The 26,559-nt window shown below is 35.9% G+C and overlaps 4 protein-coding genes and 1 pseudogene across 10 annotated transcripts; 3 read left to right on the forward strand and 2 right to left on the reverse strand.

The window, feature by feature from the left end:
* The first annotated feature begins 8,327 nt into the window (after positions 1 to 8,327).
* On the forward strand, positions 8,328 to 9,455 carry LOC121968052 (annotated as a pseudogene).
* Positions 9,456 to 10,093: 638 nt separating this feature from the next.
* Positions 10,094 to 14,049, forward strand: LOC122055742. Of its 5 annotated transcripts, XM_042617329.1 has the most exons (10): positions 10,094 to 10,440; positions 10,842 to 10,967; positions 11,263 to 11,401; positions 11,484 to 11,747; positions 11,837 to 12,833; positions 12,909 to 13,144; positions 13,224 to 13,297; positions 13,606 to 13,726; positions 13,845 to 13,896; positions 13,998 to 14,049. In XM_042617329.1, the coding sequence occupies exons 2-9, from the start codon at positions 10,924 to 10,926 to the stop codon at positions 13,875 to 13,877; spliced, it is 1,908 nt and encodes a 635-aa protein (XP_042473263.1). In that variant the 5' UTR covers positions 10,094 to 10,440; positions 10,842 to 10,923; the 3' UTR covers positions 13,878 to 13,896; positions 13,998 to 14,049. The 5 variants fall into 5 exon arrangements, 4 of the variants coding, with proteins under 4 accessions (XP_042473263.1, XP_042473262.1, XP_042473264.1 ...); XM_042617328.1 differs by having other exon boundaries at positions 13,845 to 14,049; XR_006132918.1 differs by lacking the exon at positions 13,998 to 14,049 and having other exon boundaries at positions 10,098 to 10,440; positions 13,393 to 13,726; positions 13,845 to 13,872.
* A 998-nt stretch (positions 14,050 to 15,047) lies between these two features.
* Positions 15,048 to 17,268, forward strand: LOC122055743 (protein XRI1-like). Of its 3 annotated transcripts, none has more exons than XM_042617332.1 (9): positions 15,048 to 15,219; positions 15,641 to 15,702; positions 15,766 to 15,876; positions 15,957 to 16,069; positions 16,143 to 16,212; positions 16,286 to 16,388; positions 16,472 to 16,512; positions 16,603 to 16,677; positions 16,748 to 17,268. In XM_042617332.1, exons 1-9 carry the CDS (start codon positions 15,185 to 15,187, stop codon positions 17,014 to 17,016), a joined length of 879 nt encoding a protein of 292 aa, XP_042473266.1. In that variant the 5' UTR covers positions 15,048 to 15,184; the 3' UTR covers positions 17,017 to 17,268. The 3 variants fall into 3 exon arrangements, with proteins under 3 accessions (XP_042473266.1, XP_042473267.1, XP_042473268.1); XM_042617333.1 differs by having other exon boundaries at positions 16,289 to 16,388; XM_042617334.1 differs by having other exon boundaries at positions 15,647 to 15,702.
* A 297-nt stretch (positions 17,269 to 17,565) lies between these two features.
* Positions 17,566 to 18,332, reverse strand: LOC122055744 (hypoxanthine-guanine phosphoribosyltransferase-like). Its single transcript, XM_042617336.1, has one exon. The coding sequence runs from the start codon at positions 18,260 to 18,262 to the stop codon at positions 17,693 to 17,695; it is 570 nt and encodes a 189-aa protein (XP_042473270.1). The 5' UTR covers positions 18,263 to 18,332; the 3' UTR covers positions 17,566 to 17,692.
* Positions 18,333 to 19,718: 1,386 nt separating this feature from the next.
* LOC122055745 (GDT1-like protein 4) lies at positions 19,719 to 23,841 on the reverse strand. The gene is made up of 9 exons (XM_042617337.1): positions 23,631 to 23,841; positions 23,479 to 23,547; positions 23,258 to 23,383; positions 23,059 to 23,157; positions 22,905 to 22,977; positions 22,114 to 22,199; positions 21,293 to 21,376; positions 21,021 to 21,080; positions 19,719 to 20,021 (listed from the first exon to the last, which is right to left on the reverse strand). Exons 1-9 carry the CDS (start codon positions 23,715 to 23,717, stop codon positions 19,833 to 19,835), a joined length of 873 nt encoding a protein of 290 aa, XP_042473271.1. The 5' UTR covers positions 23,718 to 23,841; the 3' UTR covers positions 19,719 to 19,832.
* Between the last annotated feature and the right edge of the window lie 2,718 nt (positions 23,842 to 26,559).

Raw genomic sequence — 26,559 nt, forward strand, 5'->3', positions numbered from 1 at the left:
GTTATTCTCCTGATTATATTTATGTTCTCAAATATTAATTCGATAAACTGTATTAAGAGCAGTAAATTTGTGAACTAAGAAAATTTTTTAATGCGATTGCTACGTAGTACCCCAAAGTTATTGTCCATCCAATTTATATTTAAAAAATTATTACTTTCAATACGGTGTATCAAATTGATATTTGATGGTATGAATATAATTATGAGAACTAGATAAATATATAAGACCTAATTTCGTGTAATTCCAAGCTCTCTAGATTTATCAACAGATTTTGGTCAAAATAGTCAATGGAGCTAGAGAGTTCAAAATGGCACGAAACAAGGTCCTATATGGTTGTTTGGTTTCTCCGTATGATATTCATGTCCTCAAATATCATTTTCATACGTCATATTGAAAGCAACAAGTTTTTGAATACAAACATGTTCGAAAAATCATATTTGTATCCAAAAATTTATTTCAGTATCAAATTGATATTTGAGAGCATGAAAGTTTTGGTCGAAATAGGTTGATAAACTTAGAGAATTCAGAATGACATGGAACCAAGTCCTATATGTTCATCTCGTTCTCTTGAATATATATACCTTCAAATATCAATTCTATATATCATAACAAATTTTATGATAATTTTTTTTTAACTGTCCATTAATATTCCAAATGGATTGGACAAAATATAATTGGATACATAATTTTGATAATCTTAAAATGAAAGTAATTTAGATATTTCATAAACTTTCGTAAGTAGTTACGTAATTTGCCGTAGTATATATACAAGTTCATATCGAGCACTGGGTTGTGCTCGTTCACAGGTCTGAGCTAACATTACAAAAAAAATTTGGTTTACCGACGGAAAATTATTTCGTCGCTATTTTCTACAATTACCGATGGAAATTAGTTTCCGTTGAAAAAAATAAGATTTACCGATGGAATTAGGTTTCCGTCGGTAAATCCTCAGGGTTCACCGACAGAAATAAAATTTCGTCGGTAATTACCGACGAAATTTCGTTTCTGTCGGTAAATATGAAAATATTAAGGCACCGTACCGATCCCCTTTCTTTCCCTTGCGCACGCGTATTACTAGATCTCCAGCGGCGGCGGCGGCGGCGACAAGCGACGTTTCGCTCCATTTTCTCTAGGTAAGCTTCTTCCATGGTGATAGGTGACACGCCACCAAGCGCGACGGAGTTTCCGTCCGCCAGCACGGGGTTGGCAGCATCTCCCTCTGCCAGCACGTGGCTGACTGCGTCTCCGGCCGCTAGCACGCGGCTGGCGGAGTCTCTGGCCGCCAGCAAGCAGCTAGCTACGTCTCCGGCCGCCAGCACGCACTTGGCGACGTCTTCGGCTACCAGCACGCGCCTAGCGGCGTCTCCGGCCGCTAGCACGCACCCCGCAGCTGTGCAGGCTGCTAGAACGCGACTAGCACCGTGTCTTGTCGCCAACAGCGTGTCCGACCGCTAGCTGCGTGCCAGCGGCTGTGCCGGCCACTAGCTGCGTGCTGGTGGCTGTGTCGACCGCTAGTCGCATGCTGGCGGCTGTGTCAGCCGCCAGCCGCATGCTAGCAGCTGTGCCGACTGCCAGCCGCGTGTTATATTTTTTATTTTGGCTATTTTTAGTAATGATTGTTTCAGTTTAATTTTAGCTATTTTAAATTTATATTTGATAGGTAACTACATCTGCTATTCTTTTCTTATTAGCCAAATCTTTTCAGATATTTTTTCTTAAACAATACATTTATATATTTACTATATTAAATAGTTGACATGTTGAAATATATTTGTAAATTAATAATACATATATGTTTTATGGTGATTGTTATGATTTATTGTGATTGTTATACTTGTGTAAATTTATGTTTTAGATATTAAACATCTTGATTTTAATAATGTGAGTATTAAACATGTTAATTGATTGACTTACTTAGTTATCGGCATGCTTTAGATTGCTTGTATAAGGGATGCTTGTTTAATACTATTTTAAATTATATTCTCATTAGGTGATAATGTCTATGAACAAACCTTAGATGTACAATCGATTAGAAAATGGATTTATTAGAGATGATTTTATTGTTGAAGTTGAAGAGTTTGTCAACTTTGCTAAAAGTCATCTGGAATGTATGAATGATGCCGAATTAAAGTGTCTGTGCAATCATAACAAATGTCAAAATAGAGTTTTCCGTGATGAAGATATTGTAAAAATGCATATATGTAGAAATGGTTTTGTACCAAATTACTATAATTGATACTTTCACGGAGAATCTTATTTGTATGAACCAATTGGGCATTCTGTTGGTTCATCATCTGGCACAACTTTTACTGTGCCTGACTCATCAACTTATGATATTGGAATGCAATCAATGGTTCACGATGTAATTAATGCCACAGTTGATTATTCCAATATAAATGAAAGACCAACACTTGAATATCAACAACTATATGAAATGTTAAAGGCTAATGAAAGAGAAGTGTAGGAAGACATTCCCTCAGGTCACTCGCAATTATCAGCTACTGTAAGGTTATTAATATGAAAGCAGAACATCATATTTTTGAAAGATGTTTCGATAATATATGTCAATTGATGTCAGAGTTGCTTCCTACTGATAACATAATGATAGATAGTTTTTACAGTACAAAGAAATTAGTTAGAGGTTTAGATTTGCTTGTAAAGAAGATTGATTATCGTGTAAATAACTGTATGATATTTTGGAATGAAGATAGCGAACTGAGTGAATACAAAATCTGTACTCACCTTCGTTACAAGCATCGTACTCGCATACCAGAGAATAAGAAGAGAAATATTGCTTGGAAAGTGATGTATTACTTTCCTTTAACTGTTAGACTTCAACGCTTGTATGCATCTGTCGCTACAGCTTGTCACATGACATGACATCATGAACATGAGCATGAAGGAGGAATTATGTGTCATCCTTGTGATTTCTCTGCATGGAAACATCTTGATACTGTATTTACCTCGTTTGCAATGGAACCACATAATGTGATATTGAGACTTTCTGTAGATGGATTTTAACTATTTGGTCAGTTGGGATAGCAATATTCATCCTGGCCAGTTATATTAACACCATACAATTTACAACTATGGATATGCATGAAAGATAAATTTATGTTCCTTACTGTGATTATTCTTGGTCCAACCAATCCCAAAGAGAAGATAGATGTTTTCTTGCAACCCTCTACGAACTTGGCTCTCAGGCCAAAGTGGCATTTGATCGTTTGAGAACTCCTAAGGGTCATGCTAGTTCCTCTTCTTCTAATGAGATGCAATCTTTAAGACATGAAAATGAAGAACTGCACACTCAACTGAAGTCAATGGATAAGAGGATGACTTCTATGGACCAGTGGAGGGCCGCTGAGGAGAAGAGGAGAACCGATGAGGAGCAGAGGAGAGTCGAGCAACATCGGATCAGAGCTAAGCATGATGCGGATAATGATGTTCTCTTTGCCCGTATGCAAGAGATCATGGTAAATTTCGCCCACACCCAGACACCACATGGTTTTGAGTCACAGGAGACTTAAGACCCATCAGACCGTGGTGATTAGCATGTTTTGAGGTTTGTTCTACTACAATTTAAATTTTTAATTATCATACAAGTTACATACAAATATATTTGATTGTTTAATTCTAATATGCTTATTTCTAAATATTATATTATTATATGTTTTAGGCGTCAGAGTGTACATATTCAGCACGATCGTCATCATCATCCTTCTATCTAGGTATTTATTTTTTACATGTAAAATCCATTATACATATATCCAATATTTTGAATTATACATCAATCTGATCATAATCTATTGTATTTTACTTTCTTTAGGATTTTACACTATTAGTTATTTTTAGAGTATTTGTTATCATGTATGGATTTATATATTTGAACATGAAAATATTTAGATTCATATATGAATGTTTTGTTTATATTGTGTTTGTTTCTATAAGTTTTTCTATTCACAATACTATTTGTTTGCTTTTGATATATGAATTATCTTAATTTTGTTAGTTTGTTTGTATGTATGCATGTATTGTTAGGATTTGTAAATTGTTATTGTATGTATGGATTGTATAATATGATATTTATATGTATGAAATACCATCAATTGTGATGGTTTTATATGGATATGTAATTTGTAAACGTGGTTGATTCCGAATACAATTGGCTGCTGTCAGTTTTTTTCCATTTTCTGAAGGAATATCGATGGAATACCTATTTTGTTGGCATTGTGTATCGAAAGTTACCGATGGAAGTTCTAGTTCCGTCGGTAACTTACGATACATTTTCGTCCGTAATCCGAACCTTATCCCGACGGAAGATATATTTTCGTCGGTAGATCACTGATGGAAATTGAAATTCCGTCGGAGAAGCTGGCACTGGTTGCACAGTATTTTCGGCAAAAGTTTTCCGATGGATATATAATTCTGTCGATAAATTACCGACGGAATTATAATTCCGTCGGAAAATAAGGCTCCGACGTATATTTTCGCAACTGATGGTTTCCTGTTGGCAATCCGTCGTGATAATGATTTATCGACGGAATTCTGACGGATATTCCCGTCGGTAAACAAGAAAATTTTTGTAGTGTAAATCGAGTCCAACAGTTTGTTAGTTGAGTCTAACTCAAATGGAGTCGACACAACTATCATTAGAATTAAAGATAATAAAAAAGGGACTTATTTGTTTGTGCTGGAAGTATCAGGCGATCGAACCTGAATTTTGATAATGACAAAAGGTTCAAAATTAAGATTATTTGTTGTCTGACAAGGATGATTGAGCTTGCAGGAAAGTCCCAAGTTGTTTTTATGCAAAAGTCCTAGTGAATTCTAGGCAGGTGGAAAATCCTAGGGGCGGTAACCTAGGTGATGGAAAGTCCTAACTGAGGTTAGATAGGTGGAAGACCCTAGGGGGTGGTAACCCTAGGTCCTAGGGGGCGGTAACCCTAGGTGATAGAAGTTCTAGCTGTGGTTAGGTAGGTGGAAAACCCTAGGGGGTGGTAACCCTAGGTCTTAGGGAGTGGTAACCCTATACAGAAAGTCCAATCGATCTGGAGGACCGATTTGGTAACAGGTAAATTCTCCTGAGAGGAGTAGGTGAGGACGTGTTCTTCGGCGAGGGAATAGTAGGCGTCGGTTCGACCTAGTGTTTCCGGAGGAGAAACTCGAAGTCAGAACCGGACAGTCCAATGACTGTCAAATACTTATATTTGTATTTTATTGTGCTAACTTTGTTTTGTAGGGTATATACTATGTTTGGACTAACATACCTTGCACGAAAAGTGAATCACAATAAAATTACTCGGATGAACAGTGTCCGAGGCGCCTCCGAAGCTGTTGGAGGCGCCTCGGGCGCATTGGCTATAACTGTGCAGGAAGCAGGGCAGGAGACGCCTTCCAAGGATGCTGAAGGCGTCTTGAACGTTGGATGGAGGGCGCCCTCTATGGAGCTTGGAGGCACCTTCGGGTGGATAAGCAGCGGACAACGGGGAGGTTATCGATGCTGTGATTTCGGTATAAGTATCCCTGCTGAAGGCGCCTCCTATGGATGCTAGAGGTGCCCTCAATGGGCAACTTAAGGCGGTCTTGAGAAGAGGCTGGTATAGACTTGATTTCAGTAATCTTTCTACTACGCACTGCTCAAAGGACGATCCGACAAAACCGTAACTCGACTCCAACAACCGGAAACCTTAAATTCCCTCTTCTTACTTGTCGATATACTTTTAATTATTGCATTAAAATTGTACTTCAAGTTGTAATTTTCCGAAGCTATAGTGATTGTTCATCGAAAGTACTATTACATGCGAGCATTGGAGTAGGAGTCGACACAGGCTCCGAACCAAGTAAATTCTTGGTGTTTGCGATTGATTTTTATTTATTCCACTACGTGTTTACTCGACTTTTTAAAACGAATGAATTAGTCACGAGCGCTATTCATCTCTCCCCCCTCTAGTACTTTTCGATCCTACATTATTTTCCAAAATATTTTTCTCATTAAAAAATTAATAATAATAATCATCACATCAACCAACTACAACTGGGACAATTGCAATATCTGATTAGTAAAAAAAATAAGACAGTCGGACCAGGTCTAGGACTCGGTCAACGTAGATCAAGTCAAGTTAGTCTCGCTTACAGCAAACTCAATTCTAGATGAAACTTGGATCGAGTCATCTATTCATCATTGAGTTTGACTCAAGTAAACCCGAGTAACATCCATGTTAAGTCCAACTACCCCGATCTAGGACCAGGCTCGGATGCAACAAATATCACACCCTTAAATGAAAAAGAAAAAGATACCCCTTTCATAATTTGGATATGATACCCTCTGTAAATTGACTCTATAATTTAACTTTATTTTTTTAATAAGATAATTCAGAGACGAATTTTAAGGGACATCTACTATAGCGTAATATCTTTACTATAATATAAAGTAACTCTGATATCCCCATGAGAGTACCAAGTTAGTTAAAAGGGAATATTTAGATTGTCATCTAGGTATTCGTAGTGCAATTTCTAATTATAATATGTTTATAAAAATTTTTCCTCCAAATAAAATGAGTATCCAAAGGATGCTGGGCTCCTAAATTATCTATCACGCGCACTTCCTAATTTATTATGATGGTCGATGAAAATTTTCATAGATTCGGATCGATCACTCTCATAATTAAATCATTTAGCCTAACTAAATTTATCATTTTTTCTAAATAAGTGTGTAAGAAATGAATTTGATGTGTCAATTCATCTAGTCCAAATCGATATGAAAAATATAAGATTAGGATGGGAAATTTTAGGATTCAAATTAAATCGAATTAGACCCAAAATATGACTGAAAAAAAAAATTGGGTTAGATTGAATTAAATGTGGAGATTGAAATTTAAAAGTTATTTTACGATGCTCAAAGCCTTTATAATTTTATATTGGTATTGTAATTTTTCAGTGTAATATTTATTTCATGAAAGATTTAAATTTTTTAAATAATTATTTTTTAATGAAGTAATTAATAGTTTAGACAAATAAGTTTTTAAATCAACCAAATATAATTTGTTATTATGTATTTAAATGAATATATTATTGTGTATATTGAATTTTATTTAATTATTTTGTTAAAGAATAAAAGAATAATATGGTATAGTAAAAGTTTAAATAGGATTCATCAAATTATTGATGTTGGTCCGAATTTGAGCTCAGATCTATAGTTTTCAAGTTGATTCAAATTTAGTTAGATTTGGATTAGAATTTTTTTTTATAATACCCTTTTTTTTAATCTGACATAAATCCACTTGATCTATTTGAATTGGCACTCAAACTAAATATTATTAAATTCGAACTCAATTTACGAATTTAATCAAATAAACCTGAATAAACTTTTTATTCAATCGAGACCTCAATAGCTGGCTTGGCTCGTTTACACAGAAAAAACACTAAGTTAGTTGTTTTAAATATCAAATTGATTGAATATATAAACAATCTATCAAAAATTTTTAAAAAAATATTCAATGAAAAAATAGACTTTATAGATTTGTAACTCGTATTAAAAATCAAGACTTAAAAAAATCAATTAAATCTTATAATACTTTAGATAAAGGAAATAATAAATCTATAATTAAAATAAATAGTTGAGATGTTAAATCTTATTAAAAAATTATTTTTTTATTGGACTTGTAGAATACGACAATATTTGTTAATATAGTTTCATCGAAAAGAAAATTTTCAAAATTATAATTAATAAAATTTTATTTACTTTTAATTATATCTCAAGAAAAATTAAATAATTTGATAATTTTATCAATTAAAAAAATTAGTATTGAAGTGTGAATATAAAATTTTAATTAATATTTTACATTTCAAAAAATAAAAAATTATTTTTTATAAAATATTTAAAAGTTAATATTAGTTTTCTAAAAAATTATTGAAGATTTATTTTAGGTAGAGCCTCACAACTAATTGAGATAGCTAGGCTAAGAGTCAAGACCTGGATGGGATCCTCTAAGGGTGCGTTTGGTTCAAGTTATCATATATAACCTTAGTTATGTGATTACCTAGTAATCACATAACTAAGGTTATGAGGAATAAAATATAACCCTAACGTTGTTTGGTTCAATTAAGGTAATACTATAATTTAATTTAATATTTACTATATTACCCTTAGTTGAATTTGATATTCAATTAATTTTTTAAAATAAAATAAATTAAATTAATAATATTAATAATTAATAAGTTGATAAAATATGTAATAAATAAATTTATAATTGATTTTAAATTTACCAATCGTCTCTGACATTTGGTATCTCAATCAATCTTGTTACAAAGATTGAAGAGAGGGGAAAAAAAATCTGGATCGAGGCCGGGAAGATGATGGTCAGGATGCTTGAGGACGATCTGTTCTCGTCGACTCCGGGGAAGGTGAAGATTGAACGGACGCACGGGGTGAGCCGCAAACTTCAACGTTGTTTTGCTTCGGCGAGCACTCTTTTCCTGTGGGTTCTTTTTGTCATCGCCCTCTTCGCTTCGTATCTCAGCTTCCACAGCTTCGTCGACACCTCGTCCTTATGTTCTATTCCGCCTCGTGGGGTGACCTCCACTGGGAACGCCAGATCCGTGCTTCCGCCGCCGTGCGCCATCCCAAAGGGGTCACTGTCCTGGTCACCGGCGCGGCGGGGTTCGTCGGATCCCACGTATCGCTAGCCCTTCGCCACCGCGGCGACGGCATGGTCGGGCTTGATAATTTTAATGCCTATTACGATCCCTCCCTGAAGAAGGCCCGCAAGGTGCTGCTCGCGTCCCATGGGGTGTTCGTCGTCGAGGGCGACGTCAACGATGCGCACCTCCTCGCTAAGCTGTTCAACACTGTGCCCTTCACCCATGTGATGCATCTCTCCGTTGAGGCCGGCGTCCGCTACGCCATCCAGAATCCAGCGTTGTACGTTCACAGCAACGTCGCCGGTCTCGTCGCCCTCCTGGAAGCCAGCAAGTCTGCCGATCCGCAGCCTGCAATCGTTTGGGCTTCTTCCTCTGTCTCCCTCCTCTGCGAACCATCGTCGTTGCTCTATCCCGACGATTTGCTCCACAGTCGGCGAACCATCGTCGTTGCTTTGTCCCAACGATTTGCTCCACAGTGTCCGCTTGCTCGCCGTTTCTTGGAGGATAATTTTGGAATGAAATTTTTATTAACCCCGGAATTGTAGAAAACCTAAGGCTTCCAAGGTTTTCCTATTCCGGGTTATATTCCCTGATTGATGACGTGGCGAGAATGTTGCATTACCCGGAATCAATTATTACTTAAATCAAACAAAGTTATCCTTGATAACATACCAAGGTTATCAGCGATAACCCCCAACCAAACACGCCCTAAAGGTCTACTTAGGAAGCGTTGAAGAAGAAAAAATTTATTAAAAACCAACAATCTCTAATATATGTATGTTATTGTCTATATGATAAATTGATAGTAAAGTTGATTTTTGGTTGAGGGAGATAAATTATGATATTAGTTTATAATCGATAAAAAAAGGCATGAGGAAACTTTTTTTCCTAATAGTATAGAAATTAACTCTTTATCCTAAAATCATAAATTGAAAGTGAGAAAAAAAAGGAGTACGAGATCACATATTTTTGATAGATAAAAAAAATTAATTAGGTTTTAAAAAATAACATATACAATTGAAAAAAACAATAATAAAAAATAGTATAATTTAAAATTTAAAATTAATCTAAAATTAAGAATATGTATATATTTTTTAAAAATATAAATAATATTATAACATAAAACAATATGATCGTAATATATTTTTTTAATTTATATATTTAATTTTTTGAATTAACTAATTTTAAAGATAGTCTTATCAAAATTTATCTAGATAAATTAAGAAGCGTTCGGAGTGAAAAATTTCTTACAATATATTATAACTGAAATTCATATATTAAATCTCTTAATTATTTAAGTTAAGAGAGATCTAAATACTAGACTATTACTTGAGGGCATTAGTGACCTATTTTTGTAGGTGGCCTATTTAGCTATTTTTGAAAGTTACTGAGCGCTTTAGTTAATAAATGAAATGGATTTGAAAACTTTTGAAATAAAAAAATAAAATAAAATTGAAAAGAAAATAAAATTAAAAAAAGAATCAATACTGTATTTTTTTAACAGAAAATTGCAAGGACCGTGCTCATCGTACCAGGCGTTGTATGATTCGGCGTTTTCTTCGCTAGCCGAGTCGTCGAGGGACGATCAAGGAGAGGTCGCTCGCGGTTGTCTCCGATGTCCACGCTCCGTTTCGGTTCCTCCCTGCCAAATCCCTCGCCTTTCCCTCTCCTCCTCCTCCTCCTCCTCCTCTCTTCTTTTGGCTTCCCATGGAAGAGAACCGATCGATCTCGACGCGTTTGCACAATGTTCCACCGGATGCCATTTTGCGCGAGAGCCACTGTTGCGAGACGGCTTAGCATGTAAGCCTCCGAGAATCTCTTTTTTCCTTCGGAAGATGCTGGTTGGGATTCGATTCCTCTGTAGTTTTCACTTTCTTCGGTGTGGGCAAGTCTCCTCCTTGCAGCTGCTTCCAGTCCGAGTAGGGTTGGTCGCTTTACGGCAACATTCTCGCCTTTAGCACTGAATTTGGGTGATTCTTTTGGTGCTGTTTGATTTATTAAAAAAATTATTTTGAGGTTGGATTTGATTTTATTGAAGAATATTGGGATCCCGTTGTGTTGGAATTGGATTCAATACACATTGAGGATTAATATATGTAATAGTGTGGAATCCTTGACCGTATTTTGTATCTCTTTTGAAGATAATATGAAGTGAGTTCACATTGAATTGTCTTTATCCCCTGGTTTTGCTTGAATTCCAGGTCCTGCAAAGAATTAAGGATGATTCACAGAGCTGGGAAGTAGTTCTTTCACGGTGCGGAGCTTCATGCTGTTGGAAAGTGAATGGAAACTCCTGATGTCTATCCCTTGACTGGATTACAGATTGGGTAAGCTCACTTCTTGTATTTGTTCTTTGAGGTCTTTTGTTTTTGTAATTAATTCTTTATAGGAGATACCTTGCAAAAAATTTCTGGATAGAACCAATCAATTAAGACTGAAAAGATAATATCTAAAAATAATGAGTAAAGTATATAAAGAAAAGTAATCCTTCCTTGGACTGCTGTTCTTTAAAGTGCATAATAAATCCCACGAAGTTCTTCCTAACTCTTCATGATAAGTATTCACTCCATCTTGGTGGATAGTGTGCATAAATAAATCACTAATGTATAATTTTTTCTTCAGGGACATACAATCCTATGTTTCTCAGGCATTTCTATATGTTTCTTCAAGAAAAAGGCTCTTTGTTATGGTAGATAACCGACCTTGGTCGGTGAACAAGCAATCCAAGTCAACAAGGATATGGCAATTAATGGTCACAAAGGTCTGATTAGTTTTTCATTTATTTGTGACCATTCCTCCCCTTTTCATTACTTATTTTGCTTGTTTTGCTACTTAATATTCAGTATAGGATGTCTCCATTTATGAACACCAGGGCTGCTCAAAAAACACTAGCTGTAGGATTCAAGGATGATAGAAATGATGACTATGAATCTTACTTTGGGAAACTAAAGAAGGGAAAAAGATGGCTTCCTTTAGTGGATTCATCTAAATTGCAAGAGAAGTACTTTCATGCAGTCATGAGCTTGAACCAATCTCTGCATGGGTTTATAGTATTCGAAGTGGCATGGAAAGATGTTCATGGTATTAATTACCTAAATGAACTTCAGGTACTACCCGTTGAATATCTGCCATCTCTTTTCTTTGCTTTTTATTTGGACAATCTTGCATGTTGAGTGGAAATATATTTTGTTTTCAGACTGACACATATTTAGCTCTAGAAGTCAGAACCATGAGGAAGTGGGAATTCTTTGATCCTGAGCACGCCTCAAGTTGTATAACTTTGTGGTTCTCTGAGTGCATATCAGAAACACAGCCACTAAAGGACTTTCTAAAGAAGTTGTCTGATTTCGATCAGCAAAGTTCTAGCTGCCAATCTCCCACTAATCAGGAAGTATCTTCTCTAGATGATCCATTTGAAGACAATTTCTTAGATGTGCAAGAGGTTCCCTTTGCAGTAGGAGATTTGATTAATGGAGAACTATGTGATAAGGAGAATGCTGACGAAAAGAAGCCACTGGTGAGAATGGGCAAAGAGGACGATGCTTCTATATCACCTGCTCACTATTCTGACACGTTGATACTTTTTCGGTTCAATGACAGTTTATTACCATTCAAGTTGAATCAAATCATCATGTCTGATATCAGGCTTCTAACTTTGCTTGAGTCTGGTCTTCCTTCCTGGGTTATATTTTTCCAGTCTTACCCTCTGTTCTGTTACATTTATCGGCCGTGGATGCGGCTTCTGGTGAGAACAGTTCATATACTGATATCACTAGTTACAGTTCTTGTTGGATTCTATGATTTGTACAAAAATGTTCCTCTTCTAAAGGCCACAGCAGCTCGCCTTTGCGGCCCATTCTTTGATTGGATAGAAACATGGGATATGGTTACTAGGTTAAGGTACCTTGGAACAATGTTTTTCCTCCAAAACATTCAAAGGAGCTTGAATTGGCTGCTTCTTATGGCTCGTACAACCAAAGCATTAGTAGCTGTGATATCAAAACCATTACTTTGTCCTCTTGGAGAAATCATAGAGTTCATCTCTCCATTATTGAATATCTTTGTGGAGATCAGCGAGTTCTTTTATTCAACGGTATGGTCCGTGGTGAACTTGATCTACACCATGGTCACTGTCTTTGCTGAGGTTTTCTTGCGACCATTTGAGCTTGTATATAATTATCTCCACACTACTGGTACCTTTTTGAGCACAGTTTTTTGTTGCTACTATTAAAATCTCAGTATTAATCTTTCTTTCTTTTGCAATGCAGCAACTTTGCTTCTTCCAATCTTTGGTTGCATCTGGGAAATATTTCTTTTTCCTGTTCGTTGTTCTGTTACTTTTGCAACTTGCGCCCTATCTTTAGTAACAAAAATATATTATTTACTCAAAGATATTTGGGAGACCATCAGCAGTACTTTTGAGTTTTCATTTCTATCTGAGACGGAACAAAGTTCATTCGATAGTTCAGCGTTGAAAGACCTTTGGAATGATCTCTTCTCTCAGGTCTGCAGACTTTTGTTTACTCTTTTCTACTCATCTATTAAAGAGACTTCATTCCAATTGATGACAAGTTTCTTATCAGGTTTTTCGAGCAATTAGGAGCATCATAAATGGTTTCGCCGCCTTTTTCATTTCATGCAATCGTCATCGCTTGAGGTACGAACAAATTATCATCTTGCTATTATAGAATCCTTTGGATTTCAATGAGCTTAGTCCACAATAGAGTTACAAATGTTGATTTAATTGGACAGGCTGGAGACCTCTAGCTCCATTTTCTAGATTTCGCCACCTCCAACTACACCCACATACAAAAATTGGATTCCTTTAGAATGTTGAATAATCTCCACTATCCTCGTTATAAAATCTGTCTAAGAAAGAACACAATTAACATTTCTCCAAGTCCATAACAGAGCAAGATATTAAGAGAATTCATTGGAATGCATGAACTAACTGGTTCCATGCAGCTTATACAACCACATATGTGCACTGCCCCAGCACTTGACTCATTCCGTCGACTTAACATGGCATCGTCATCGTCTGTATCATCGTCACCGCGAAGCGCATGAACCAAAGCATAGTAACAAGGTAAACTTATCGTGAACCTTATCATGTCACCGCAAAACTTGATTGCTGAGTTTGTTGTGCTTTCTTTATCAAACTGTGCTACTTTGCCTGAGTCGATAACTGTTCTTCTTTATCTCAGGAACCTTATCATGAATGCGATCACTGCAAGTAGAGAGATCCTTAATTTTCAAGTTAGTTGACTCTATCAGAGTGTGTATCAACTGTACTCGTTCTGACGTTCAGAATGTGTTAATAAACTGTGAATGTTTAACTGTTTTTTTGTAACTTGCAGAAAGGAAATGTACACTTGGTGATTAAATATAAAGCAGATGAAGATTTATTTATTTTTAATCGAACTGTAAATAATCTACTTAGGTGATATTGTTCCCGTGATTTGCAAAATCACGATTAAGGTAGTAGGATCGTAGGATGGAGAAGTACTGAGTCTATTGTAATCGAATTTTTGGGATCAATATGATTTTATAATCTTACCATTCTATATTTTGACAGGTCATAATTTTTAAATCACAGGATATATAAGAAAAGGACAATCCTATATACAAAACTCTTGTCATACGGGATCCTGGTAAAGGATTTATTGTATGCAGTCTTATTTTTCAGAATTCGAACTTGTAATTTTTGATCACATGACAATAATTTTATAGTTATGCCAAGACTCCTCTTCGTCACAAAATATAATATATTAAATGAAAATTCGTTTAGAGATTTACTAGTCAGTGTGGCCTATCAATCGTTGATTAAAAATATCAATTTTTCTTTTTTGAGATTTTGAATAATTTTTATTATTGTATTAAGGTTATTTGCTAGGATTTTAAGACTATTTACAAATTCAGTTGATATTTGGCGGTTTTAATTATTACAAGTATTTTCGAATTAATAGTTGGTTGCCACGCCGTCAGTCAAAAGCGGAGCCCGTTACGAAACCAGGCTATCGCCATATCGGTACCCGAAATGTCGACCTGCTACGTTAGTGGAATCTCGTCGAGAGGCCCAACAATCCAATCTCTGGGTAGGCGATCCGGGTAGAATATGCTGAGTACTCTTAAGCTCGTCGAGTCGGCCACTATGCCCACTCGTCCCATAACGGCTCACTTATCGAATTGGTTCCTCTGGGACAACCCGGATCCGATATCGAACCGACACGGCCACCGCAACGACCACTACGTCAATGCCCTTCGCCTATTTATTATTCACTATATTGCCATCCCCTTTAGGCCTCGTTGAGTTTGAAAGAGTGGCATAATTGTTATTTAAGAAAAAGAAATGCCCATAATCGATCCTATAAGATAAACTGGTTCTACTTATTTTGTTCTTCCATTTTGAATGCATTTCTCTTGAATCGAATCAGAGAGAGAGAGCGGAGGGCCACTGATCCATGATCGCAATCTCGCTTGTATACAGTGATCCACGATTGGATTCGAGTTGTTTCGGGGCGTAAATGCCTGAAATCTGAAGAAGATGGAGTTCGACGATGACAATGACACCAATAACAAGTAGGTTTCTTCAATCTGTGCTTTGGTTTAAACTGTTTTGTTTTTTTTTTTCGATTGATTTGTCGGTGGCACTGTTTGATGTTACTCCGAGTGAACAAGGGTCGTGTTGCGATACCCGATCTGTAGCATTGGCGATTTCTCTAAAGTTTTTCAGCGCGCTGTTCAGATCTGATCATGTTCCCCCAATTTTTTTTTACCTTGGGCAGTTGGGCTCGATCATTCTGCAAGTTCATACCTTCTTGTTTTTTATGTGCATTTCCATTTATCGTGTAGTTGATTTTGTTTAATCTCTTATTTCTGTCGTCTGCTTGATCTACTGAATTCACCGTAAATATTCCCATTGATAATATTGATTTCCTTTTCTTGTCATGCATATCTATTCTTTTTTTTTGTCAAAGTCTTCATGAGCTTCATCCTGTAGTTGCAGCGCGATGTGGGAGTGGCAAGGAGACGAATTTAATCTGCAGATAGACACTAGAAACGGTTTGTTAATTTTTGAAATAAAATACATGTTTGGCTTCCTCTTATGATCAATGGATTCCGCAGAGTTGTCTCACTTGTTCTGGGACAAATTAAGCCAAAGTGAAGATGATTTGTGGTACACTCCGATCAAAGATTGCGCCGATTTCGGGCACTCGTCGCTCTCCGATCTTAGAGGTACGAAACCTTCTCCATGATGCTTCTCGATTTGTTGCTTTGACGTTGAACTTTCAATGCAATGGGAAATGTGTATTCAGGCGATGCGGCTACCAAGACATTGGAGGGCGGTAGAGACTCCCTGCAACCCAAAAGAAGGCGCATGCTGCAGTTCACTTCTGATACTGGTGAATCTCCAAACGAACAAACGAAGGTCGCAAATTTCTGGTTGATTGATCAGTTTTTTGTTTGTAGATTCACCATGACTTATTCTTATGGACTTATAGGTGACAGTGATGGAAGATCAGGTTGTAGAAAGTTTAGAGTGTACAGCCCAGTGGACTTCAGTCTTCTCTGGTTTGTCTTCCTTTAGCATTATGAAATGACTCAGTAACCTAAAGGTTTATTCTGAAGTTATTCCCTTCTTCAGAAGATAGTTCTGGGTTGAACTTTGAAGGTCTGGATCAACCATCAGATGGGTGGCTAGTAGATTGCTTGAATGACAGTGAGATTAAGCGCAGCCCTGATGAGATGTATGGAGTTTGGAATTTTATGCTTTTGATCTCTCTCTTATAAAATGCATGTCTTAAAATCATCATAACATGGCTTGTTCCAGGAACACTGTTGTGGCCTTCAATCAACAAGCTGATATTTCTGGTCTGTATATCATTTATTTCTATTTTTTTATTGAACTTCTTTGTCAATTAAGGTTTTATCTATTGACTCATGGCTTTTCATCTGTCATAGAGTATTATCAAGATTTGCCTGCAATGCAGGAGACTCCAGCTCCAATTAATCTGGAGGATTTGAAGGACACACATGGTGATTGAATCTTCTATGCTGATGTTCCCTATTTGTATCAGAATTTCCTCATTTTCTTCTCGTATTTCAGGTAAGAAGTCTGGTATCAGAAGCCCACGAAAGCTGACCACTTCAGTTGCGTATCCCTTTGCTCTTATCAAGCCTTGTGGAGTTCATGGGGATCTGACTTTGAGCGACATAAATAGACGCATTCACGCTCCGCCACCCTCAAAGTCGACGCACGAGAAGACTGATCTGTATCCAACATCGGCTTTTTCCGGGAAACCTGTGGTTGTGAAAACAAAAATCCGCACCGAAGGCGGACAAGGTAGCATCACGATCATGAGAACCAAAGGCTAGTAGCCCGTCGTGCATTCCGCTTCGATGTTGGATTGCCGCGTAAGCTCCGGCCAGGTTTTGTAGAAAAGTTTGCTGCTCACAAGTCTCATCTAGGTGCTGCATTTGTCACTTGGAAGAATTTGGTGAAGTTGGTTGTCTTTTGGGGGCTTATGCTTCACTCCTTCAGTTGATAATTAGTGCTTATCCTACTCTTTTTGAACCATGTCTAATTAATCATGAGGATTTCTTTTTAATAAATTTGAAAAACACAAATGGATTCTGAGGGTCACACTATCATGAGGGTCCGTATCACGAGTAGTTCGAACACCATAGGCGTATGATATATCTTGTGAGAGATTTGAATCCTCATGCGAAATCATTCTACTTCTGATCCCAAGGCATAAGGCATTTGGAAGGGAGGAGATTTGAATCCCGTAAGAAAGGCATTTGGAAAGGAGATAAATTGTGGTAGACAAATGACATAATCATGTGACAAAAGATAATTCGTTCGTCCCAACGATCTTGTCAATTTGTCTCTATGTCAACATAGAAAAGGTAAATCATGAACCATTAATGCATGGATTAAGATCTTCTTTCAACGTTGACTAGCATAACTTGAGAATAAACATAAACTAAAATTCAAATCTTTTTCTTCAAAAAAACCAAAAAGAAAAAAAAGACAAAAGAGAGAGAGAACTTATGAGTATAACTTGGGCTTCAGAACTCCAACGTAAGGCAGGTTCCTGTAGAGTTCATTAAAATCCATGCCGTAGCCCACCACGAAGCAATCGGGGCACTCGAATCCTCTATAGAACTTGCCCTCCCCCACGAGCTCAAGGCGAACTTTCCTTCTCGCAGGTTTATCGAGAAAAGTGCAGACCGAGACAGAGACCGCACCTTTGGAACGCAAGTGCGCGATGAGGGCGGAGAGAGTGTGCCCCGTGTCGACGATGTCCTCGACCACCAGCACGCGGCTCCCTTCCACGTCGAGCTTGAGGTCGCTCGAAATCCTCGGCGCGCCGCTGGACTCCGTGCCCGACCCGTACGACTCCACCCGGACGAAGTCGACGCGGAGCGGCAGGGAGATGCGCTTGACGATGTCGGCGAGGAACAGGAACGCGCCGGTGGCGACGCCCACCACTACGAGCGGCGGCGAACCGCCCTCGAAGTCGAGAGAGATCTGGGAAGCAAGCTCCGCGACGCGGCCGAGGATGTCGTCCTCCGTCCAAAGGACTCGCTCGATGTCGGGGTGCGACGGCGAAGCCATCGGAGGGGGCAGGAGAGAGGAATTAACGGGAAACCGAGAAATTGACCTCGAGTTAGGGTTTCCACGGTCCTACCATCCGATTAAATACTAATAGTCCTGGCCTCCTGGGCACGGGATACCCAATTAACGAGAAGAAAAATGATATGTAAAAAAAATTTAATGAAAATCTTAAGGATAGACATATAAAATGATGGGGTCTAATTTAGGGTTTAGGGTTTACCTGCCGTTCCGATCACAATTTAAACTGTATATAGTCCAATTGTTAAGATATTAATTTATTTAATTATCTTTCATATGTTTTTACAATATAAAAAAAATCTAAAAATAATTATAATTTTTTTAAATTTAATATATTAAATTAAAATTTAATATATTTTTTAAGACTTTTTTTCTACCTATAAAAAATATACCATATTCTTTTTAAATAATTCTCAATTGGATATAAAACATATTAAATTATTTTTAAATAATACTAAATTTAGGAAGAATTATATTAAGTGAAAAAATATATTTAATTTGATAGAAAATATATTTGATTTTAATTTAAAATATTAAATTTAAAAAGAATTATATTATCTAAAAAAAATGAGAAATAATTAGGTGAGAATTGAAGTAACAAAACTTTAGAATGGAAATAAAGTTTTGTTTTTTTAGATAGGAAGGCGTACAAAGTTGAAATTATATTTAGAATTTTTTCTCCCATTTACCCATAAATTAAACGTTTAATTTAGATTTTTAGGGTAAAGTATAGAGGACGTCTATACTACTAGACTGGTTAATTATCATACCAAAAAAGAGAATATATGTATGTATTTAATAATACTAAAAGTATATGGCCTTTTATTTACAGGAAAAAATAAAACAATTTTAAAAAAAAATCATATACGTTTTGTAATCAGAAAGGATATCACCCATCCCGGTATAAAATAACATAGCTATTATTAAATACATTATTCTATATTACCTTAAATCCGGAATCTATCCAATAAATGTGACCTATTCAATAATATTCGCATAATAATCATTACAATTTATTAGCTACTATAATTCACATTATAACAACATAAAAACTATAAAATACAATTACGATTTATAACTAGTACAACATATAATTTTCCTTGTTCGACAACATTACGTCTATAATGATATAATAATTACAATTTTATAACTGCTATACCATATATTTTTTTTATTCAACAACATTCATATTATAACAATTATAAATTATAATTAATATAATTAGGTAGCATAACTATGATGACACATATTTATCATATTCATTCAGCTGATGGGCTGATTCATAATTTAATAGTTGAGATAATAATATCAGAGAGTATATGAAAGATTACCGTGTCACTGATAGGCCGAACACTCCTGTGTACGCCCTTCTTATTTTTATCCTTTATTAAAAACCGACCAGTAGAATAGCATAAAAGTAACCACCATCATGACGATGTGTGAGAAGAAGGCGAGGGCACAGCAAAACATAAACAATGGTGTTACAAATTTGCCTGTGAGAAAAAAAATTATCAGCACAATTTTCTCTCTCAGTTTTTTTGTTTTTTTTTCATCACAATGGAGGGTAGAAGTACGAAGACAAGGAGAATCCAAGAAAGAGAAGGCCGCCAATGGCGGCGACTGTTCTTTGTGAGATTTTGGATGCCAACATGCTTCCTCCAATCACTGCCAGTGATGTGCATATTGTGTGACCCAGAGTTGCTCCAATTGCAACTCCAATTGCATTCTTGTGGGTCGCCAACTGCAAGATCCAGTGATTGTGCAGATGGTAAAGATCAAAGAGTCTGAAGAATATGCATTTAATATACGTAGCCATGTTCTTTTGAATTCTCTCTCCTTTAGACCAGCTTATGATTTTACTTGATCTAATTAAATGTCCATTTATTCATTATTCATGTCCTAAAAATCATCAACTCAAAAGAAAATTAGTAAAAATAAAAAAGACGTCCCTTGTTATTGAAATTTGACACTTGAATCTTCAAATGGACGTCTGTTTTTTCATTTATTATCCAAAGAGCAAATATGCGTAGCTGCTACAATTGAGTACGTAGCAACTACAAAATTTTAACTACTATACCTATGCAATTGTAGCAAATATGATCTCATAATTGCTATAACATTAATCATAGCTGCTATAATCTTGTAACTGCTACAAGAATGTCAAAAATAAGAATAATTTCAGAAAGTAAAATGTGTAGTGACAGAATAGGCCGTCCTTTTGATACTAAATGAAAAAAAAACTCTTTACAATTCCAATAAAAGGGGATTTCTTTTGATTTTTGCCCAAAGAAAATCTATGATAACCTAATGTGATCAATGTGATTGAATTTAAATAAAAGAAAGTTAAATAAGTGGGAAGGGATTAGAAGAGAGCTAAATGGAATGGGTAACCCTTTGAAAAAAGATGAAATTGTAATGTGCTTATAACTTACCCATGAGCAAATAAGTCGAGGAATTTATAACCTCTAATTATGAGGAAGACAAAAAGGAAGGGAAGCAAAGTGGAGGAAAGAGGACGAAGGAGGAGTTCACTGAAGTTGGGTTTATTTGAATAGACACATAGCATGGGGAGGAAGAGAAGGAAAGATCACAAAATATCGAATTTTCATTCAAGCGAAACTAAGCTTAAGTTGTTGGCCTTTCACCTACTTTGAGATGTCAATGCATGATGCAAACAAGAATACCATGTCAAAGGGAGATGATGGTAGATGCATTTTTCAGAATCCATGATCTTACATACCGCAATGGTTGCTATCTGGCTGCGATCTCCCCATTCGGCCAGAAAGGTTAAAATAAACGACTGCAAACAGAAGGTAGTTCATCAATATTCCATTTGATATGTGAGCATCAAGGTAACCAGATTAGCATAGTATTCAAAAGCACCATCCTCAAACACTCATCAGTCCCTACACGCACACAGTGATGGTGTACCTAAAATTGGACAAGAAAACCTATTGACCTAGTTCCAAGGGCTAAGCCCTCTCATTAGTCAACGAGTGAGGAAGTTCAAACCTCCAAGAATATAGGTGTGCAAAATCTGGTAAAGAAGCGGCGCAATGTTGACTTTCCTTGCCCAGACTCCAATTTCTCTTCCACCTGCATTAGTTTGATCAGTGATCAAGAACTAGGAGCTTCTACTTCCACAAGGGTAAGATAATGCAACAGTTATAATTTGATATTCTGATTCTAAAATGAATAAACAACTACAAAGTAAGTAGTACTGAGAGTGAAAGCTACCATGCACGATTGCTCAATACTCCATACAAACTGCACCATCAGGAAATATTCTCGCTCTAATGAGAGGTTAGAAATTTCATATGATTGCCTTTCTCGGAGAAACATAAGAACAAAGCAAGAAAAGAGATGAATTTTTCTAGAATGGCACGAAGAGCATCTGGATGAAACACCATTTTAGCATTTCTGGAAGAAAAAAATAACAGAAAATTGACTTGAGCAATGGGCAAGAAGAGATGTTAAGGTAGAAGTCGGTAAATAGAGAAGCAGAATATAAATAGTAGAACAACCACTGCAAGTGATTTCCATAGTGAAACATTTAATTTGATTTTTGATTTTATTAAAATGAAGTTCACATTTCATTATGAAAAGCGATGATGCTCAGGGATGGTTAAAAAGTAGCCTATAGAGAGTTTCACAAAACTCCAAGAAGATTTAAATTTTAAACAAAATTGATGATAAGGAGGGAAAATTTCAAGCCATTGAACCAACTTCCCACAAAAATATAGAAGCCCAACACCATAAAGCAATAAAGCTACAAATTTATAAGGAAAAGACAAGTAAATTTTAGCTAAAGAAAAGGTATTGAAGAAACATACTTCCTCTATTTCCTTCTTCTGTGATGCCTTGGGACCTGATCTCCAGGCAATGTACAGTAATCGCAAACCAAAAACTGCATAAAGCACTGAATAGAAAAAGGAAATATTAATAGTTTCAAAATACTCCAAATAACTGCAATCGTTAAGCTTGCAACTATTTAATAACACCTAAAAAGGTATTTTTCTTTTTCACTATGTCTTTAGTAGGATACAAGTAATAGTATTATTGAGAAATTAGTTGATTCATTCTACAACACATACGAACTGTATAAATGGTAATCGCACCTAAGAATGAATGAATGTAGTTCAGCAATTAATGTATAATGTCAGCTGAATGCACAGAGGCAAAATTTGGAGCAACATAATTCACTTAATAAACCAAGAACAGAAAGAAGATTTACCAAGGGACTGGATTAACTTTGACAGATAAACCTAAATATAATCACAAATTATTTTAGACAATTTAACAAGAAAACAAATCTATCATCCAAAAAAATTATCTTGGCAAGATATTAGATGCAGATGTGCAGCACATAGAACACCAAAATAAGGTTGCAGATTCTGCCTTTCCTAAATTTTGCTACTAATCAATCAAACTACATCAACAAATTTCTTAAGATGCACTCATAGTATCATATCATGATTAAGCAAAATCATTAAAAGCACTAGAAAAAGAATGCCTTATCATTAACAATTCAATAAGAAATTGAATAGAGCAACTGTAGACTTTTTTGAGCAACAATTGAACTGCAGCTAAAAGTGAAAGATTACAAAAACTAAAAATATTTTACCTGTAGCAGCACTATTCGTGTGCTTCCTTGATATTAAATTGGGCACAATTCTACCGAGCCCAGTTGACAGTACCTAAAGGAATAGGTAAAGTAAAACACAATATACAGGAGCTGAAGAGAAACAAGTGAAGAAGAACAAATTATCCAACATTACCGTCATCACAACAAGGGCACTAAGTGCACCAGACAAGACAATTGACTTCGGGTGGCGCATTGCCATAAGAGCCGCAATTATAAAGGTCTCATCCCCGATCTAGCGAAAAACGAATTCTTCTATTAGTTAAAGAACAAAAGTTGATATGAAGAAAAGTTTTGAAAAATGTCCATCAAATCGATGACTAATGAGCACACACCTCACTGACGATGATCATGGACAAGCTAGAAAAGAAAGCATCAAAGACACCCAACCCATTCTGTTCCAGGGAAACAACTCCTTCCCAACTTGCATCCTCATCTTTCTTGAGCGGGTGGGCTAACATCTGCGGTAAATGCGACTAAATAAATCATTCCTCAAAATCAAACCCCAAAGACAATCATTTGACCAGGAGCTTGTAGCGCACAGAGATCTGCTCACCTTCGTGCGTCGATCCAACGGTCTGGCCAAGACGGCCGAGGTATTATCGCCACCATCCGTCTCCGCGTCCTGAAACACAACACGTTCCGTGGAATTGCTCCAGCTGAACACCAAGAAGCCGCGACAATTCGATGAAGGAAGAAGAGGCTTACCTGCGCCAAGGCCAACAAAGAAGTCGAGACGACGAGGAGGAGCAGAGCGATCCAATAGAGACCGAATCCGGTGCCAGCCCTACTCATCGCACCGGGGCTGAAACCCTACAAGCTGATCGATGCTATGAGATCGAAGGAGGAGGAAGAAATCGCGTGGATCTGCTGCCTCTGCGAAGTTGGTCCGCGTTTGAAGCTGCGTCGCGTCGATTGAAGCACCGGTAAGTTAAATATCTTACATTATATATATATATACATATTAAGTTAAATATCTTACATTATATATATATATATATATATATAATTGTTTTATGCTTTTCCATTTTTTAAAAATATGTTACGTAAAAACGATAAATTAGAGAAAAAATCCCCAATCAATGTTAACTTTGCATGCAATTCTCATGTCCAAAAAGTTTTGTTTCTACTCCCTACATGCAAAGCATTACTTGTTTCAACTTCCTCATGCAAATATTGATACCTAAATTGTCCCTCAGATTTTTTTTAGGTACAAAAATTTCAAAGTTGAGTACAAAAAGTTCAAAAATGAGTATAATTCTTCTTAAAGTCAGTACTTTATATTAAAAATCGAGTATATTTTCTATCAAAATTGCCCCTCTTATTTTTTTAGGTATAAAAAGTCTAAAAATAAGTATAATTCATGTTAAATTCAGCACTTTACACTATAATCTAGTACTCTGTACTAGGATCGAGTATATTTTCTATCAAAATTAACCCTCATATTTTTCGGTACAAATAGTTTAAAAATGAGTATAATTCCTATTAAATTCAGCACATTAAACTAAAATCGAGTATATTTTGAGGTGAAAAAAGAATCGTACTCAATTTGATAGAAAATATACTAGATTCTAAGTTAATATATTCAATTTAAGAGGATTTATATTGATTTTTAGACTTTTTGTACCTAAAAAAATCATAGGCAATTAGGTAAAGATGTTTGACTGGGGAGTAAAAACAAATATTTTCATGGATGGGGACTGCATGCAAAACTTTGTTTGCCAATAGGGACTGCATGCAAAATTATCCTTGATTGTTCCCCTAAATTTAGGGATTGAATTATATTATCGAGTATAAAAAAATTTAAATTAAAGAAATATTTAAGAACAAGCTAAGATATTTTAATGATTTTTAGTGTCAATCCCACGAATATAGAGAGATAAATATAAATATATAAATATTAAATACATAGTGAGATAAATCTTAGATCGTCAATTCTTGAGAATTGACTCCTGGATATTACTTCAAAAATGCCTTCGGCTCACTATCTATGTGTTTGGAGTAAAAAAAATATTTAAAGTTTGCATTGTTGGGGTTGCAAGGTTACAAATATAGTCTCATATTAAAAACACATGAGAAAGATCATGAGTTTATAAGAGAAAAGATATCTCCATTGGGACTTTTTGGGTAGAGCTCAGGCGCAAAACCATGAGGGCTTAGACTCAAAGTGGACAATATCATACCATTATGAAGATATATAAATTCTTTTCGATCCTACAATTGGTATCAGAGTGGGGTCGCTCTGAATCGGTACAACTACCGTTCGAGCATTCTTATTTATTACTTTTTCATCCGTTTTTGTTAAAAATAAAACCTTACGTCTTTCAATTTTTTCCCTCCAAAATTATTTTTAAAAAAATCATTTTCATCTTTTCACCATTGGTCGTATTAGCGAAATATCACATTTTCAAAAAAAATTATTAATATTTTATTAATGTTTTATTTTTTTTATAAATTGCTATTTTTATTTTTCTCCTGCACTAGTAATCCAAGACCAAGTCTTGGAACATTTGTTATTGTCTATTTTATTTGCGAGATTCTTTTTTAATGGCCTACCAAGATGGGTTCAGTACCACACGTCTACCACTCTTGTCCAACTAGAATTTCGGATACTAGAAAAACTAGATGGAGCACCAACTGAAGACCCAAGTGTAGATATGTACCATAGTCCAGATCGGATTTATACTCCCCACCGAAGAAGGTGTGCCCATCGCCTGTGACAAGTGGGATGCACAAATAAGAAGAAAAATCAAGGCAAATGCAAAAGCAATATGTACTCTCCTATGTGGACTAACAAATTTAGTACTTGATTGAGTTGGAAAGTTCAATAATGCTAAGGATCTTTAGGAGAAGTTGATCAAGCTTCATGAGATTCCTTCAAAGCCAGAAGACCAAGTCGAATTTGAGTTCGAATCTGAGTATGAATCTCCAGAGTCAACCTTCGAACCAGACTTAGAAGAATCAGATCAACTCGATTTGATAGCACTGATGGCCAAGGAAGAGATAGATGAATCTGAGTTTGAATTCGAGACAACAACAGTCAAGGGGGAGAATCCTATCATGGATCCAAAAGGTAAAATTGTATATTCAAATTATAAATTTCACATAATTTGTTTTAAGTGTAGGGAGAGAGGACACTATAGAAACATGTGTCCTACTCGTAAGATTCGACTGACACAACCGGAGGAGAAGGAGAAATCGATCCGGAAAGGGAAGAAGCACATTGAATGCTCCAAGTGCAAACAAATGGATCACTACAAAGGTAAATATTCAGAAAGAAGACCTAAGAATCTAGTCGGAGAAATCAAGGTAAGTAAATTTACATTATATGAAAGTTTAATTTTTGCAACGCATGTTTGCTCCATAACTAATTCTGCTTACTCTAGCATAGATTTCTCTAGAAAATTAGATATGCATGCTAATAATACAATGAATAAATTTGATTCAAATTTAAATAAGAATAACTCAAAATTATTTAATGAACATAAGAAATTAACTTTTAGAAAATTAGAGAAACAAAGTAATATTTTAAAAGATAAAATAGATAAGTTAGAAAAGATTATTAATAATTTAACTAACCCACAAAATCTAGACTTAGGTTACAAGTCTAAGATAAAACTTAAATCCTACAAACCAA

Source organism: Zingiber officinale, chromosome 3B (genome assembly GCF_018446385.1).
Source record: "Zingiber officinale cultivar Zhangliang chromosome 3B, Zo_v1.1, whole genome shotgun sequence".
NCBI classification, from domain to species: Eukaryota; Viridiplantae; Streptophyta; class Magnoliopsida; order Zingiberales; family Zingiberaceae; genus Zingiber; species Zingiber officinale.

Coding starts and splice junctions, on each gene's coding strand:
- LOC122055742 (XM_042617328.1), top strand. CDS start 10,924: ATGGAAACTCCTGATGTCTATCCCTTGACTGGATTACAGATTGG. Junction 10,968..11,262: donor TTGACTGGATTACAGATTGG/GTAAGCTCACTT, acceptor TTTTTTCTTCAG/GGACATACAATCCTATGTTT. Junction 11,748..11,836: donor ATTACCTAAATGAACTTCAG/GTACTACCCGTT, acceptor TTTTGTTTTCAG/ACTGACACATATTTAGCTCT.
- LOC122055743 (XM_042617332.1), top strand. CDS start 15,185: ATGGAGTTCGACGATGACAATGACACCAATAACAA. Junction 16,389..16,471: donor AAGCGCAGCCCTGATGAGAT/GTATGGAGTTTG, acceptor GGCTTGTTCCAG/GAACACTGTTGTGGCCTTCA. Junction 16,678..16,747: donor GGATTTGAAGGACACACATG/GTGATTGAATCT, acceptor CTCGTATTTCAG/GTAAGAAGTCTGGTATCAGA.
- LOC122055744 (XM_042617336.1), bottom strand. CDS start 18,262: ATGGCTTCGCCGTCGCACCCCGACATCGAGCGAGTCCTTTGGACGGAG.
- LOC122055745 (XM_042617337.1), bottom strand. CDS start 23,717: ATGAGTAGGGCTGGCACCGGATTCGGTCTCTATTGGATCGCTCTGCTC. Junction 22,978..23,058: donor GTGCCCTTGTTGTGATGACG/GTAATGTTGGAT, acceptor CTATTCCTTTAG/GTACTGTCAACTGGGCTCGG. Junction 21,081..21,292: donor GCACACCTATATTCTTGGAG/GTTTGAACTTCC, acceptor TTCTGTTTGCAG/TCGTTTATTTTAACCTTTCT.